Raw genomic sequence first — 11143 nt, 5'->3', positions numbered from 1 at the left:
CCCCAAAAAAAAAAAAAACCCCAAAAAAAAAAAAAAAAAAAAGAAAGAAAAGAAAAATACAAATCACAACCACAGTAAGATATCACTTTAATTTTTTTATTTTATTGAAAATAAAAAATGCTGGGAAATACATTTTACATGCTGTAATGAAATACAGTGATTGAATGTATAATAAAATAAAATATATTTAAAAACAGTAACAAGTTAAGAGGGTGTGAAGAATTGGAACCTCTGTGCATTGCTGGTAGAAATGTAAAAATTTCATGGCCACTGTGAAAAACAGTATGGCATTTCTCAAAAACAAAAAGTAAAAAGAATCTACACCTGAACAAGCAATTCTACTTTAAGTATATACCTAAGAGGACTGAACATAGAGACTCAGATATTTGTATACCAATGTTCTAGCATATTATTTATTATGGTCAAAAGGTTGGGAACCAGTAGTTAGCGTAATGGTTATGTCGCTGGACTCCCACGTAGTTGACCGCGGTTCGTGTCCCAGACCCGGTGGCTTAAAACTCACGCCAGGAGCGTGTGCGTGCGTGCCCAAGATCCCAAGAGGAGAATGGAGGAGAAGGGATTGCAGCCCTGGAAAGTGATTTCTCGCTTTCTGTCTCTATGTCTCTTTCTGTCTGTCTGGCGAGCGCACGCACCCTATAGAGAAAAACCTCTCCAAAAAAAAAAACGTAAAATGGTGGAAACAAGCCAAGTGTCCATCAACAGATGAATGAATAAATAAAATGTAATACATAAATACAATGGAATATTATTTGGTCCTGAAAAGGAAGCAAATCTTGACACATGCTACAAGGTGGATGAACCTTGAAGACAATAAAGGAAGTAAAATAAACAAGACATAAAAGGACAAATCATCTATAACCCCAAAATCCCAATAGGATGGATAATCGGAAGAAAGAGGATTGCCGTGTGACTACAACCCCAAGGTGGGGGGGGGTCCTCTCTCGTTTTCTTTGTCAGCACACACACTTAATGGCAATTTTAAAAAGTCTTTTATGCGATGCTAAGGACCTGGAACATGGACTCAAAGACTAGTTGGCAACAGGAAAAGATATTGAAAAAGGGTAGGGATGGGTAAAAGAGAATTGCCTGTATCTCAAAACAGTGGTGGCAGTAAGGCCCTAGAATAGAGTTCTGCACAAAACATACTTATTGAATACTGGTAGAAATAAAACATAAGCAGCAGAAATTTTGCCTGGTCTTAAATACACCACCACCACCAGTTTACAGGAGAGAAAGTCAAGAACGGTTTCTCAGGCCAATGCTGCAAGGCATTCATCCAATCTCTAAAGTATGAGTCAGAGCTAGATAGCTCTGCACTCCCCTATGGACCCAGAGAAAGAGTGATTCCCACAGAGAAAGATTGTGTCCCAGGGGAAAGCCAGCGTTCCCTGCCCACACCTCCATGCCCAAACCACACTAGGCCTACTCAATTTCCCTTCAAAAAAAAAAGCGTGAGGCCAGTGGAGCATCACAAAGTTAAGCATCAAACTTTCACTCCACAGTCACCAAGAAGCTGACTTAGTGCAAATTCTAAATTCTCTGCGTCAGACTCCTCTGGCAGAGGATGAGATGACCACAGTCACCTCTTCCATATGGACACGAGGTACCATAACCACTGCCTAAGCAAAATGCCGGGCAGAAGAGGGTGCCCCAGTGTTGTCGCCCGTGGATACAGACACATTGCACTGTGCTGAGAGTCTCCCTCTATAACTGTATCCACACCTCTCTAACAAGGATGCCCCTCTCCAGGACCTGACACTTCGCACACTGCATGGAGGCCCCTGGTAAAGCCCGGTCCCTCGTAGCCCACAGCTGCCTCGCCCACAGCTGCCTAGGCCTCTACGGTCAGAGGCATGAGGTGAGACCGAGAGAGACTCAGAACTGCCTCTGAGGCCGGAAGGCTCAGCCAAGCTAAGCCAAGTTTGCCAGGTTCCGTTTTCTCCCGAGAGCATCCAGAATCCAAATTTGAGGGAGCTGCGCAGCTTTTAGACGCTAGCATCTCTACCGAAAAACAGAAAAAAATACTGAGTCGCTGCTGACGGCTGTATCTGGCCCTCCGGCGGCCAGCTTCAGACCGTGTCTACAACAGCCCTACTTACGAAGGAGGAGAAGGACGGGAGGAGGATCCTAAGGACATTGCACCCAAACACGAAGCTTAGCACCAGCAGCCACGCCCAGCGGTCGGCCTCCGCCGCGCTCATCCCGGTTGCTCCGGCAGCGCCCTCACAACCACCGCAACGCCATCGGGACCACGCAGACTGTCGCGCGCGCAAGCGCAGTGAAGCCAGCGGGCCTCGAGGCGCGCCGATGCGCTTGCGCACTGCACTGCGGAGGCGGAGGCGGGCTGGAGCCGAATTTTCAACCCCGTGGGATCTAGGTTCAGCCTGTTCCTTGAGCTTCCGGGCTTCCGTAGCCATCTCGCACTCACAGCTGCACTGCGTCTACGCCAGTTTTCCAAACTGCTTTTCAACCTTTTCCCTCTGTAGTTAGGTCGCGTTGGCAAACCATTTGTGTTTTACTTAATGTTTTCTATACATTCTCTCACTTTTATTCCTAAATAAGCATATTTTTAAGTAAGCCTTGCCATAAATAGCTACTGCAGTTATAGTAGCGAACTTAGAAAAGAAATGTTTTGGGGACCAGCGGGTAGTGTAATGGTTACAGCGCTGGACTCCCACGAAGTTGACCGGTTCAAGTCCCAGCCCTTCTGGATTAAAAACATCACACAGGGCGAGACAAGCAGTTAGTGTAATGGCTATGTCGCTGGACTCCCATGTAGTCGACTGCAGTTCGAGTCCCAGACCCAGTGGCTTAAACTCATGTGTGCTTGCATGCCCAGGATCCCAAGAGGAGAATGGAGGAGAAGGGATTGCAGCATGGCCATACCCTGGGTGTTGATTTCTCGCTTTCTGTCTGTCTCTGTCTTTTTGGCGAGCACACATGCCCTACAGTAAAAACCTCTCTCAAACAGCCCGTCAATAAAAACCCCCTCCAAAAAAAAAAAAAAAAAAAAACACAGGGCGTGTGTACACACATGCCCAAAATCCAGAGATGAGAATGGAGGAGAAGGGATTGCAGCCTTGGTCATCTCCCCTGCAGGGTGATTTCTCCCTTTGTGTCTCTCTCTCTCCCCCAAGGAGAGCACAGGTACCCTATTAGCAAAAGTCTCTCTTAAAAAAAAAAAAAGTTTTCTAAGCAGATTTATATTTAAATGTCTTAAGTGTACATGCTAAAACTAACCTAATAAATCTAAACAATGTACAAAGTGTGTAGCTGAAAAAAATAAGTTTATTATTCAGAAGGCACTCTACAATCACCCAGTAATAAAATAACCCAAACTTAGATAAAGATTTGTTTTTACAACAAAAATAATCCCATCTCACATTTGTTAGGTTAGAAAAAGGACTCAGGTTGCAACTGTCTCACACAAGAAGTTTTTACTCAGGCCAGCAGTCAGTGGGGTCTTAAGTCTGAAGTCAGAGAAACTTCAGCCCAGCCTACTAAGAAGGCGTGAATTGTTATATCAACCTTGAACTGTAGGGAATTTCCTGTCAGAAAATAAGGATATGGTTACAATGGCCTTTGGCAAGAGCCCTATGTTACTGGAAAGCAAAACCACAAAAATATTTTTGCCACAGACAGGCCAATAAGGTCACAATGACAAGTAATCTAATCAAAGTGCCTGCCATTCTTGTGACCATCTTAGTTCATGAACTGAAGTTTTTCTAACTTCAGGCCCTGCAGTCTGCAGCCCTGAATAAAACTTTCTCTGGTGAGACTCCCTCCCTGAGTCCTTTGTTGAACCTAACACTTGTTTATAGTGGATTAAACCAAAAAATGTTTTGCTGTCTCTTCTTCCACAGTTGGAGAACTAATTCCTAATCAAAACCACACAAGGAACTGAAGTTCTACAAGTTTCTGCTGTAGAAACATGTGACTTCACATGTGAATACTAAAACAAGAAAACATGTGAAGTGAAGCTATTCCATTGTGGTAGCATGAAGGGCACCCACTTCCATGAAAGGGTGTGTTGACTCATAAGTGACTGTTTAACTGAAATAAATGAAACAGAGTTGGAGCCAGCCACTCCTCCATAGCCTTCCTCTTCAGCTGAACTCCCAAAACCACAACCAGGCTCCTGGTTATAGATCTGGAAGGAAAAACTGCATGCTGAAAAGGGATAGCAGCCCCTTTGGCCTTCAGTCACTGCCTTTCTCGCTGAAGAGCATTTTAGCTGTTCTTCACCCCAGTCCACCACCACACATCTGCCAGAGGATCACCCAATTCCCAGTGAGGTGAGAATCTGACACAAAACACTGAAAATGCCCTAGACGTGTGTCCTAGATAAGGTCATCAGAGGCAACCCAGCTGAGAAATTTGGTCTTTCTGCTAACTCTGAAAAAACACTGTACTAATTGAAGCCTGAATTATTCTACTAACAGGTATCAATAGAAAGAAAATATGAAAGCCAGGATGTTTCAGTACAAATTAGTCTAACTCTAGAACAGGTTAAAGTGGTAAATAAACTTCACAAAACTGTTAGTTTCTTTCTTTTTTCTTTTTTTTGTAAAATATTTTTGCTATAGGGCACATGCACTCTCCAGAGCGACAGACAGAATGCAATCTCCAGAGAGACAGACAGAAAGTGAGAAATCACACCCCAGGGGTAATGGCCACACCACAATCATTTCTCCATTCTCCTCTAGAGACCTTGGGCACGCACACACGCACATGTATCCCATGTGAGTTTAAAGCTACTGGGTCCAGGACTCAAACCACAGTCTACTACATGGGAGTCCAACGACATAACAATTACGCTATCTGCTGGTCCCAAGGCTGTTAGTTTCTTAACACTGCTATAACGAATTACTGTGAACTTGATTGTTTAAAATAATGAAAGTTTATTATTTCACAGTTCCAGAAGTCAGATTCCTAAAATAGTCTTGTTAATGTGGAGATGAATGTCTCTTTTCTTGTCTTCGTGGAAGAAAGGATTCCAAGAGAGAGCCGCATAGTTGAACAAAGTAAAAGGAAAAGGATCATTAGAAAAGTCATGATACATTTTTGCCTAGAAAAATATGGCATGGCTTTTCCAATGGACCAAATACAAAGCAAAAAAAAACGAAAGTACGTATGTCCTCAATATATACCAAGTGTCCACACTCTATGACTGAAACTGATCCACTAAAGGATATAGAAACACAGTAAATGGATGTATGTGGGAGGCTGCGCACCAGCAAATATCACCAGTTTCTCAGAGAACAAACAATTACACGATGCCAAAAGCCATGATTGGCTTCCCTTCAAAGCCTCACCTTCAAAACCATACTCTGATTGGCCACTAGAATCCCTCAGATTTGCATATCTGGCACCTCATGATTGGTCCACAAAGCAACCAAGCATAACCCACCTTTTACAACCAACCATAACCCACCTTTTACAACCAATCACAGCCCACCAACATGTATATTACCACAATCCCTGGCCCACAATCCCCAGACGACCCTGAAGTCCCTGAAGAGTTGTAACACCGCATCGTCTCTAGACAACTCTGAAGAGTTGTAACACCGTGTCTTCTCCGTGCTGCCCACAATAAATGGATGACCCTGAAGAGTTGTAACACTGTGTTGTCTCCGACGTCCTGTCTCTCACTCCTTCCCTCAGGAAACCTGTTTGACTGTCCCCCGGGTCGGGACAGATGTAAATACCAGATATAGTGTGTGTGAAAGAGTAGGGTCTGAGAAAGGACATTTAGAAGAAAAATAGAGAGGCAAAGCATTAATGGGACAAAGAAATGTGGTATTATTTGTTGAAGATATTTTATAGCTTCATCAACTGGACTAGGGAGAAATGTTCACATGTTGAAATAGTCACTTTGTAAGCTAAATAATGTGATTAAATGTATAAAAGAAAATGAAATTAAAAAGTAAATAAAAACAATAATACAAGGACAGAATTTGATAAAAGTGCACAAATATGAAAGACTTAATGCTAAATGAAGCAAACCAGAGTATAAAAGGCAGTGTATGTCCCCACTCAATGAATACTGAATGTATGTGCTATATAGCAGAAACTGAAAGTTTGGAAGGTATAGTAGTAGGGAGGACAACTGTAGACACTAGACATAGTAAGGATAGGGGTAATATGAGGATGGGTAATGTAGGAAGGGAGGGGAACAGGAGAAGAAAAGCAATATGTTTATTTGACACAAAAATGAAAAGTTAACTTGCTGATGATAATGTATATGGTAATGTCTTTGTCTTGAATGGCATGCACCATATTAGTGCTGGAAAAAGCAATTGTTGCACTGTAAAGATACGAAGATATTTGATGTAAGTTTTTAAAAAATAAATAAATAAAAAAGAAAGCAAAAGTACACTCTTGAGAGGTAGCAGCAGGTTGGCTACAAAGGATACCAGGAGACCAGCAGTTAGTGTAATGGCTATGTCCCTGGACTTCCATGTAGTCGACCACGGTTCAAGTCCTGGACCTGGTGGCTTAAACTCATGCCGGGCGCATGTGCGTGCGTGCCCAAGATCCCGAGAGGAGAATGGAGAAGGGATTGCGGCGTGGCCATCCCCCCTGGGGGGTGATTTCTTGTTTTCTGTCTCTCTCTGTCTTTTTGGCGAGCGCACGTGCCCTATAGCAAAAAAAAAAAAAAAAAAGCCTCTCCAAAAAAATAAATAAAATACTAAAAAAAGGAAAGTGGATACCAGCATGGAGGTTTCTGCATTATGTGCTTTTATATCTCAGCTCCTCCCTCTTCCACTTCAGTAAGGCCTTGTTACATAATCCTACTGCCCTATCCCCATCAATGCAAATAATATGTTAATGAGCTAAAGGTTACTTGAGAGCACCCAAACTCATTACTGAGCATGCTCCAAGTTATATAAGCTCCTCTTGAGTAGTTGGATGTTCCTGAGGTGCTAAACTCCGAAAGTACTGTTTGGGGTGGTTCCTAATGGCCAGTGCTAGGGGATCTCTAGATCCTCCCTTGTCTGACTACCTACCTTAACAATGTCACTGGCTAAAAACAAAAGTGCTCAAAAGACTGCCTTCCTTCTGGAGGCTGCAGGGGAGCACCTTGCTTCTAGGGGCTGCTTCTTTTCCTCGCCATGTGACCTTGTCCTTCTTCAAACCCCATAGTAATACCTCTCTAACCTCAGCTTCCACTGACACATCTCTGACTCTACTGCTTCCCTCTTTGACCCTCTCAAGACCTTTTTAATTACACTGGATCCATGTGGGTACGACAGGATACTCTCATTTTAAAATATTTAATTCAATCGCATCTGCAAAGTCCCTTTGCTATGAAAAACAACATATTCTCAGGTTCTGGGGATTAGGATGTGAACAATGGGGAGGGGGCATTATTCTACCTACTGTAACTATTGTAATAATTTTTTTAATTTTTTTTAGAGGTTTTTGCTATAGGGTGTGTGTGCTCTCCAGAGAGAGAGAGACAGAGAGACAGAAAGTGAGAAATCGACCCCTGGGGTGGATGGCCACTCTGCAATCCCTTCTCTGTTCTCCTCTTGGGATCTTGGGCACGCATGCACACGCGCCCGGCATGAGTTTTAAGCAACCAGGTCTGGGACATAGTCGACTACATGGGAGCCATTATGCTAACTGCTGGTCCCAACTATCGTAATAATTGTAAAAATGAACCAAGACAGCAGTGAGGGCAACTCCACAGGAAGAACCCTATGGTCATTTTTTTTTTTTGAGAGAGAGATTTTTCACTGTAGGGCGCATGCGCTCGCCAGACAGACAGAGAGAGACATAGAGACAGAAAGCGAGAAATCACCCCCCAGGGGGGATGGTCATGCCACAATCCCTTCTCCTCCATTCTCCTCTCGGGATCTTGGGCACGCATGCACACGCGCCCGGCGTGAGTTTTAAGCCACCGGGTCCAGGACACGAACCGCGGTCGACTACGTGGGAGTCCAGCGACATAGCCATTATGCTAACTGCTGGTTCCCCCCTATGGTCATTTTATTAATGAAATGTCAAAGGGAGGCTATAAGTCTCCAAACAACAATGGAGAGGAACTACACTAGCCATTAGATAAGTTTAGGCATGTGCAAAATCTCACCCTAACCTGAGAAATAGGAAAGTGAGGCATACCCCAAAGACTCAGGAGTTCCTGAAGAAAGCTCTAATGGACATTCTTATTAAGATGTTCAAACACAGGGGTCTGGCAGATGGTATGATGGTTAGAGTGCTGGACTGGCACATGGCTGACTGCAGTCTGAGTCCTGGACCTGGAGGCTTGCTTTCTCACTTCCCTCTCTCTGTCTCTCTCTGGTAAAATTGAAAATAATAATAATAATAAAATAAATAATTTTAAAAGATGTTCAAACACCTTTTACTGTATACAAAATTTGTCTTGACATAGTAGACAAGATTTGAACCCAACTTTGAAATCTGTTGAGTTGAACAAATTCAGTGATGTTGGTTTCCACTGGAAATCAACATAAATCATGAAAAAGTGAGCTGAAATACCTGACAAAGGTTATATGGACATTCAACCCTCAGACAGCAGCAGAGATAATGCTTTAAAAAGATATCAGTCTTAGCCTCCATACCACAGTAAGTAGTATGCCATACTGTGGTGCTACAAACCACATGCCATGCAAGGTTCAAGTCTCTGGCCTGGTAAATCTGAAAACACACCACACTTGTGCACGTGTGTCCACAATCCTAAAGGGCTTGAGGACTAAAGGAAGAGAATAACAGCATGACCAAACCCTGTGGAGGGTGCTCTTCTCCCTCTCTCACTTTCTCTCTCTCTCTCTCTCTCTCTCTGCATGTGTGTGTGCCATGTGCACATGTACTCTATCCTGAATAAAAACTTAAAATAATAAATAAATAAAAGTAGACATTAGGACTGGTTATATCCTACTCAAGAAAAGCCAGCTTCCTGTGACTGGTCCTGTAGCCTACTGATGAAGAAAGCTATATTCCACAAGGCTTAATAGGGTTCAAATCCCAACCCTGGAGGCTTGAAAAACATATCAGGTACTTGTGTGTGCATGTCCCCAATCCTGGCAGAATGGAGAAATGGAGGAGAAAGGATGGCAGCATGAGCATGACCATGCTCCACTATGGGGTGCTTTCTCACTCTCCCTCACTGTCTTCCTCTTTCAGTCTATCTCTCTCAGCACATTCACCCTCTAGCAATTAAAAAAAAAGGAATAAAAATTGAATAAAAAATTTAAGAGAAATCAGACCCATGTGTGAACTGGTCCACCTTAAACATGTCAGGCATTGCACAAATGCTCAGAATCCAATGGGCAGAAGTATTGGAAGAAGAGAATTGAAACCTGATCAGACCCTCTGGAGGGTCTCTCTCTATCTCTCTCTCTCGCTCTCGCTCTCGCTCCATCTCTCTCATTCTCACATGAGTGTGCATGAGCTCCATCATGAAAAAGAAAAAAAAAAACAGACATCAAAAGTAAAATAGTCTGTGACTAATAGACCATAAAAACAAAACTCAGTGAATTTCTATGGCAATAGGCCCAGTATTCCAAAGATAAAGCTTAAAGATCGTTCAATAAAGGAAAATTGAGTAGAAAAATCTTTCCAACACTGATAAAGTTAAAAATAGAATTGGGGAGCCATAGTAAATCTTTAGACCTCTTGCTCTGTAGGCTAATTTGTGTGGTCATGCAAACCAATCATATAGTAATGAATTCAAGAGAAATGAGGAATAGGCATTTGAAATAGCATATATATGGAAAAAACAGTGCTCAAATTAATAATATAGGCCTGGATAATGGTGCAGCAATGAAATGTAATGCTCTACAAGGTAGACCCACTTGGAAAGGGGACTGATTCACATTCAGAGACTTCCCTGACTATTCCAGGCACACTTATACCCATGATCTGGAGCAGGTTGAAGCTGGGAGTGGATTGCAGCATCATAGTCCTGTGAGTGGTATTGTATCTCTGTCCCTCTGTCTCCTTCATTCGTGAAATAAATAGATAAAATTTTTAGACAAATTAATATTATTAACACAATGAGAAATACAAATAAGGTTATAGTCTACCTTCAATATTCAAAATTGTTCACCAATTCAGAAACAGACTGATGTAGAGGAATATTATTCACAACAGGAAAGCAGGGTTTCTTTCCTTCTTTTTTCTCCCTTTTCTTTTTTTTAAATTTATTTTATGTTTTTTATTCTTATTATTTTTTAAAACATTCTATTGCTATACATCATCATGCTTATAAAGAGAATTTACTCAACATGAAATACATCTCAGACCAGTGCAGTTGAAAATACTATACACATTATCCTCAGTAGGTAATAAACTGTTTCTGTGTCCCACAAATGTCTTGCCTATTTTTTCTCCCTGACTTCTTCCCTGTCCTCTCCCCCTCTCTCATCCTCCTTCCACACTGTCTCCATTGTCCATAACTATTTTCACTGATTTTATGCCTTCCCATCTTTCAGTCTCTACCATAGAGTATGGGCAGTCGGTATACATTAAGTAGAGACATACAATATCTTTCGTTCGTAGCCTGACTAACTTCACTCAGCAATAAATCTTCCATATTTGACCACTTTCTATCAGTTGCCAGGGTCTTATTGTTTTTTATGGCTGAATAGTATTCCTTAATGTAAATGTGCCACACTTTTTCAAATCATTCATCTGTTCGTGGACATCTGGGTTGGTTCCATATCTTAGCAGTCGTGAATAATGCACAATAAACATTGCTGTGCACGGTCTTTTCAATTGAGCAGTCTCCTGTCCTTTGGGTAAATACTCAGGAGTTGGATTCTATTTGTACATCTTTGAGGAACCTCCACATTCCCACCAACATTGTAGGAGAGTTTCCCTTTCACTGCAACCCACCAACACTTCTAATTTTTTGTCTCACATTTTAATGTTTAATCTTTTGATCTTTGCCATTCAAAAAGGGGTTAGATGGTATCTTATTGTGGTTTTAATCTGCATCTCCCTTATGATGAGGGATGTTGAGCATTTCCTCACATGCTTTTTGGCTGTTTGTGTGTCTTCCTTAAAGAGATTTTGTTCGCTCATTTTCTCATCTTTTTTTTTTTTTTTTTTTTTTTTTTTTTTTAGGGGCTTTTTTCTTAAGGTGTGTGTTCGA

At 42.1% G+C, this 11143-nt stretch overlaps 1 protein-coding gene across 1 annotated transcript in view; it reads right to left on the bottom strand.

Annotated features, from left to right (window-relative positions):
* The window catches only part of GET1 (guided entry of tail-anchored proteins factor 1), a 16220-nt gene extending 13915 nt beyond the window's left edge, over nucleotides 1-2305 (bottom strand). Inside the window, exon 1 of the mRNA XM_006146294.3 lies at nucleotides 2121-2305. Coding sequence (XP_006146356.1) covers nucleotides 2121-2222 — 102 coding nt within the window. The 5' untranslated portion in view covers nucleotides 2223-2305. The remainder of the gene's footprint in view (nucleotides 1-2120) is intronic.
* Nucleotides 2306-11143: the final 8838 nt, after the last annotated feature.

Source organism: Tupaia chinensis, unplaced genomic scaffold (assembly GCF_000334495.1).
Source record: "Tupaia chinensis unplaced genomic scaffold, TupChi_1.0 Scaffold000175_1, whole genome shotgun sequence".
Taxonomy (NCBI): domain Eukaryota; kingdom Metazoa; phylum Chordata; class Mammalia; order Scandentia; family Tupaiidae; genus Tupaia; species Tupaia belangeri.
Note: the sequence above shows the minus strand (reverse complement) of the source record. Positions and strands in the feature narration are given on the sequence as shown.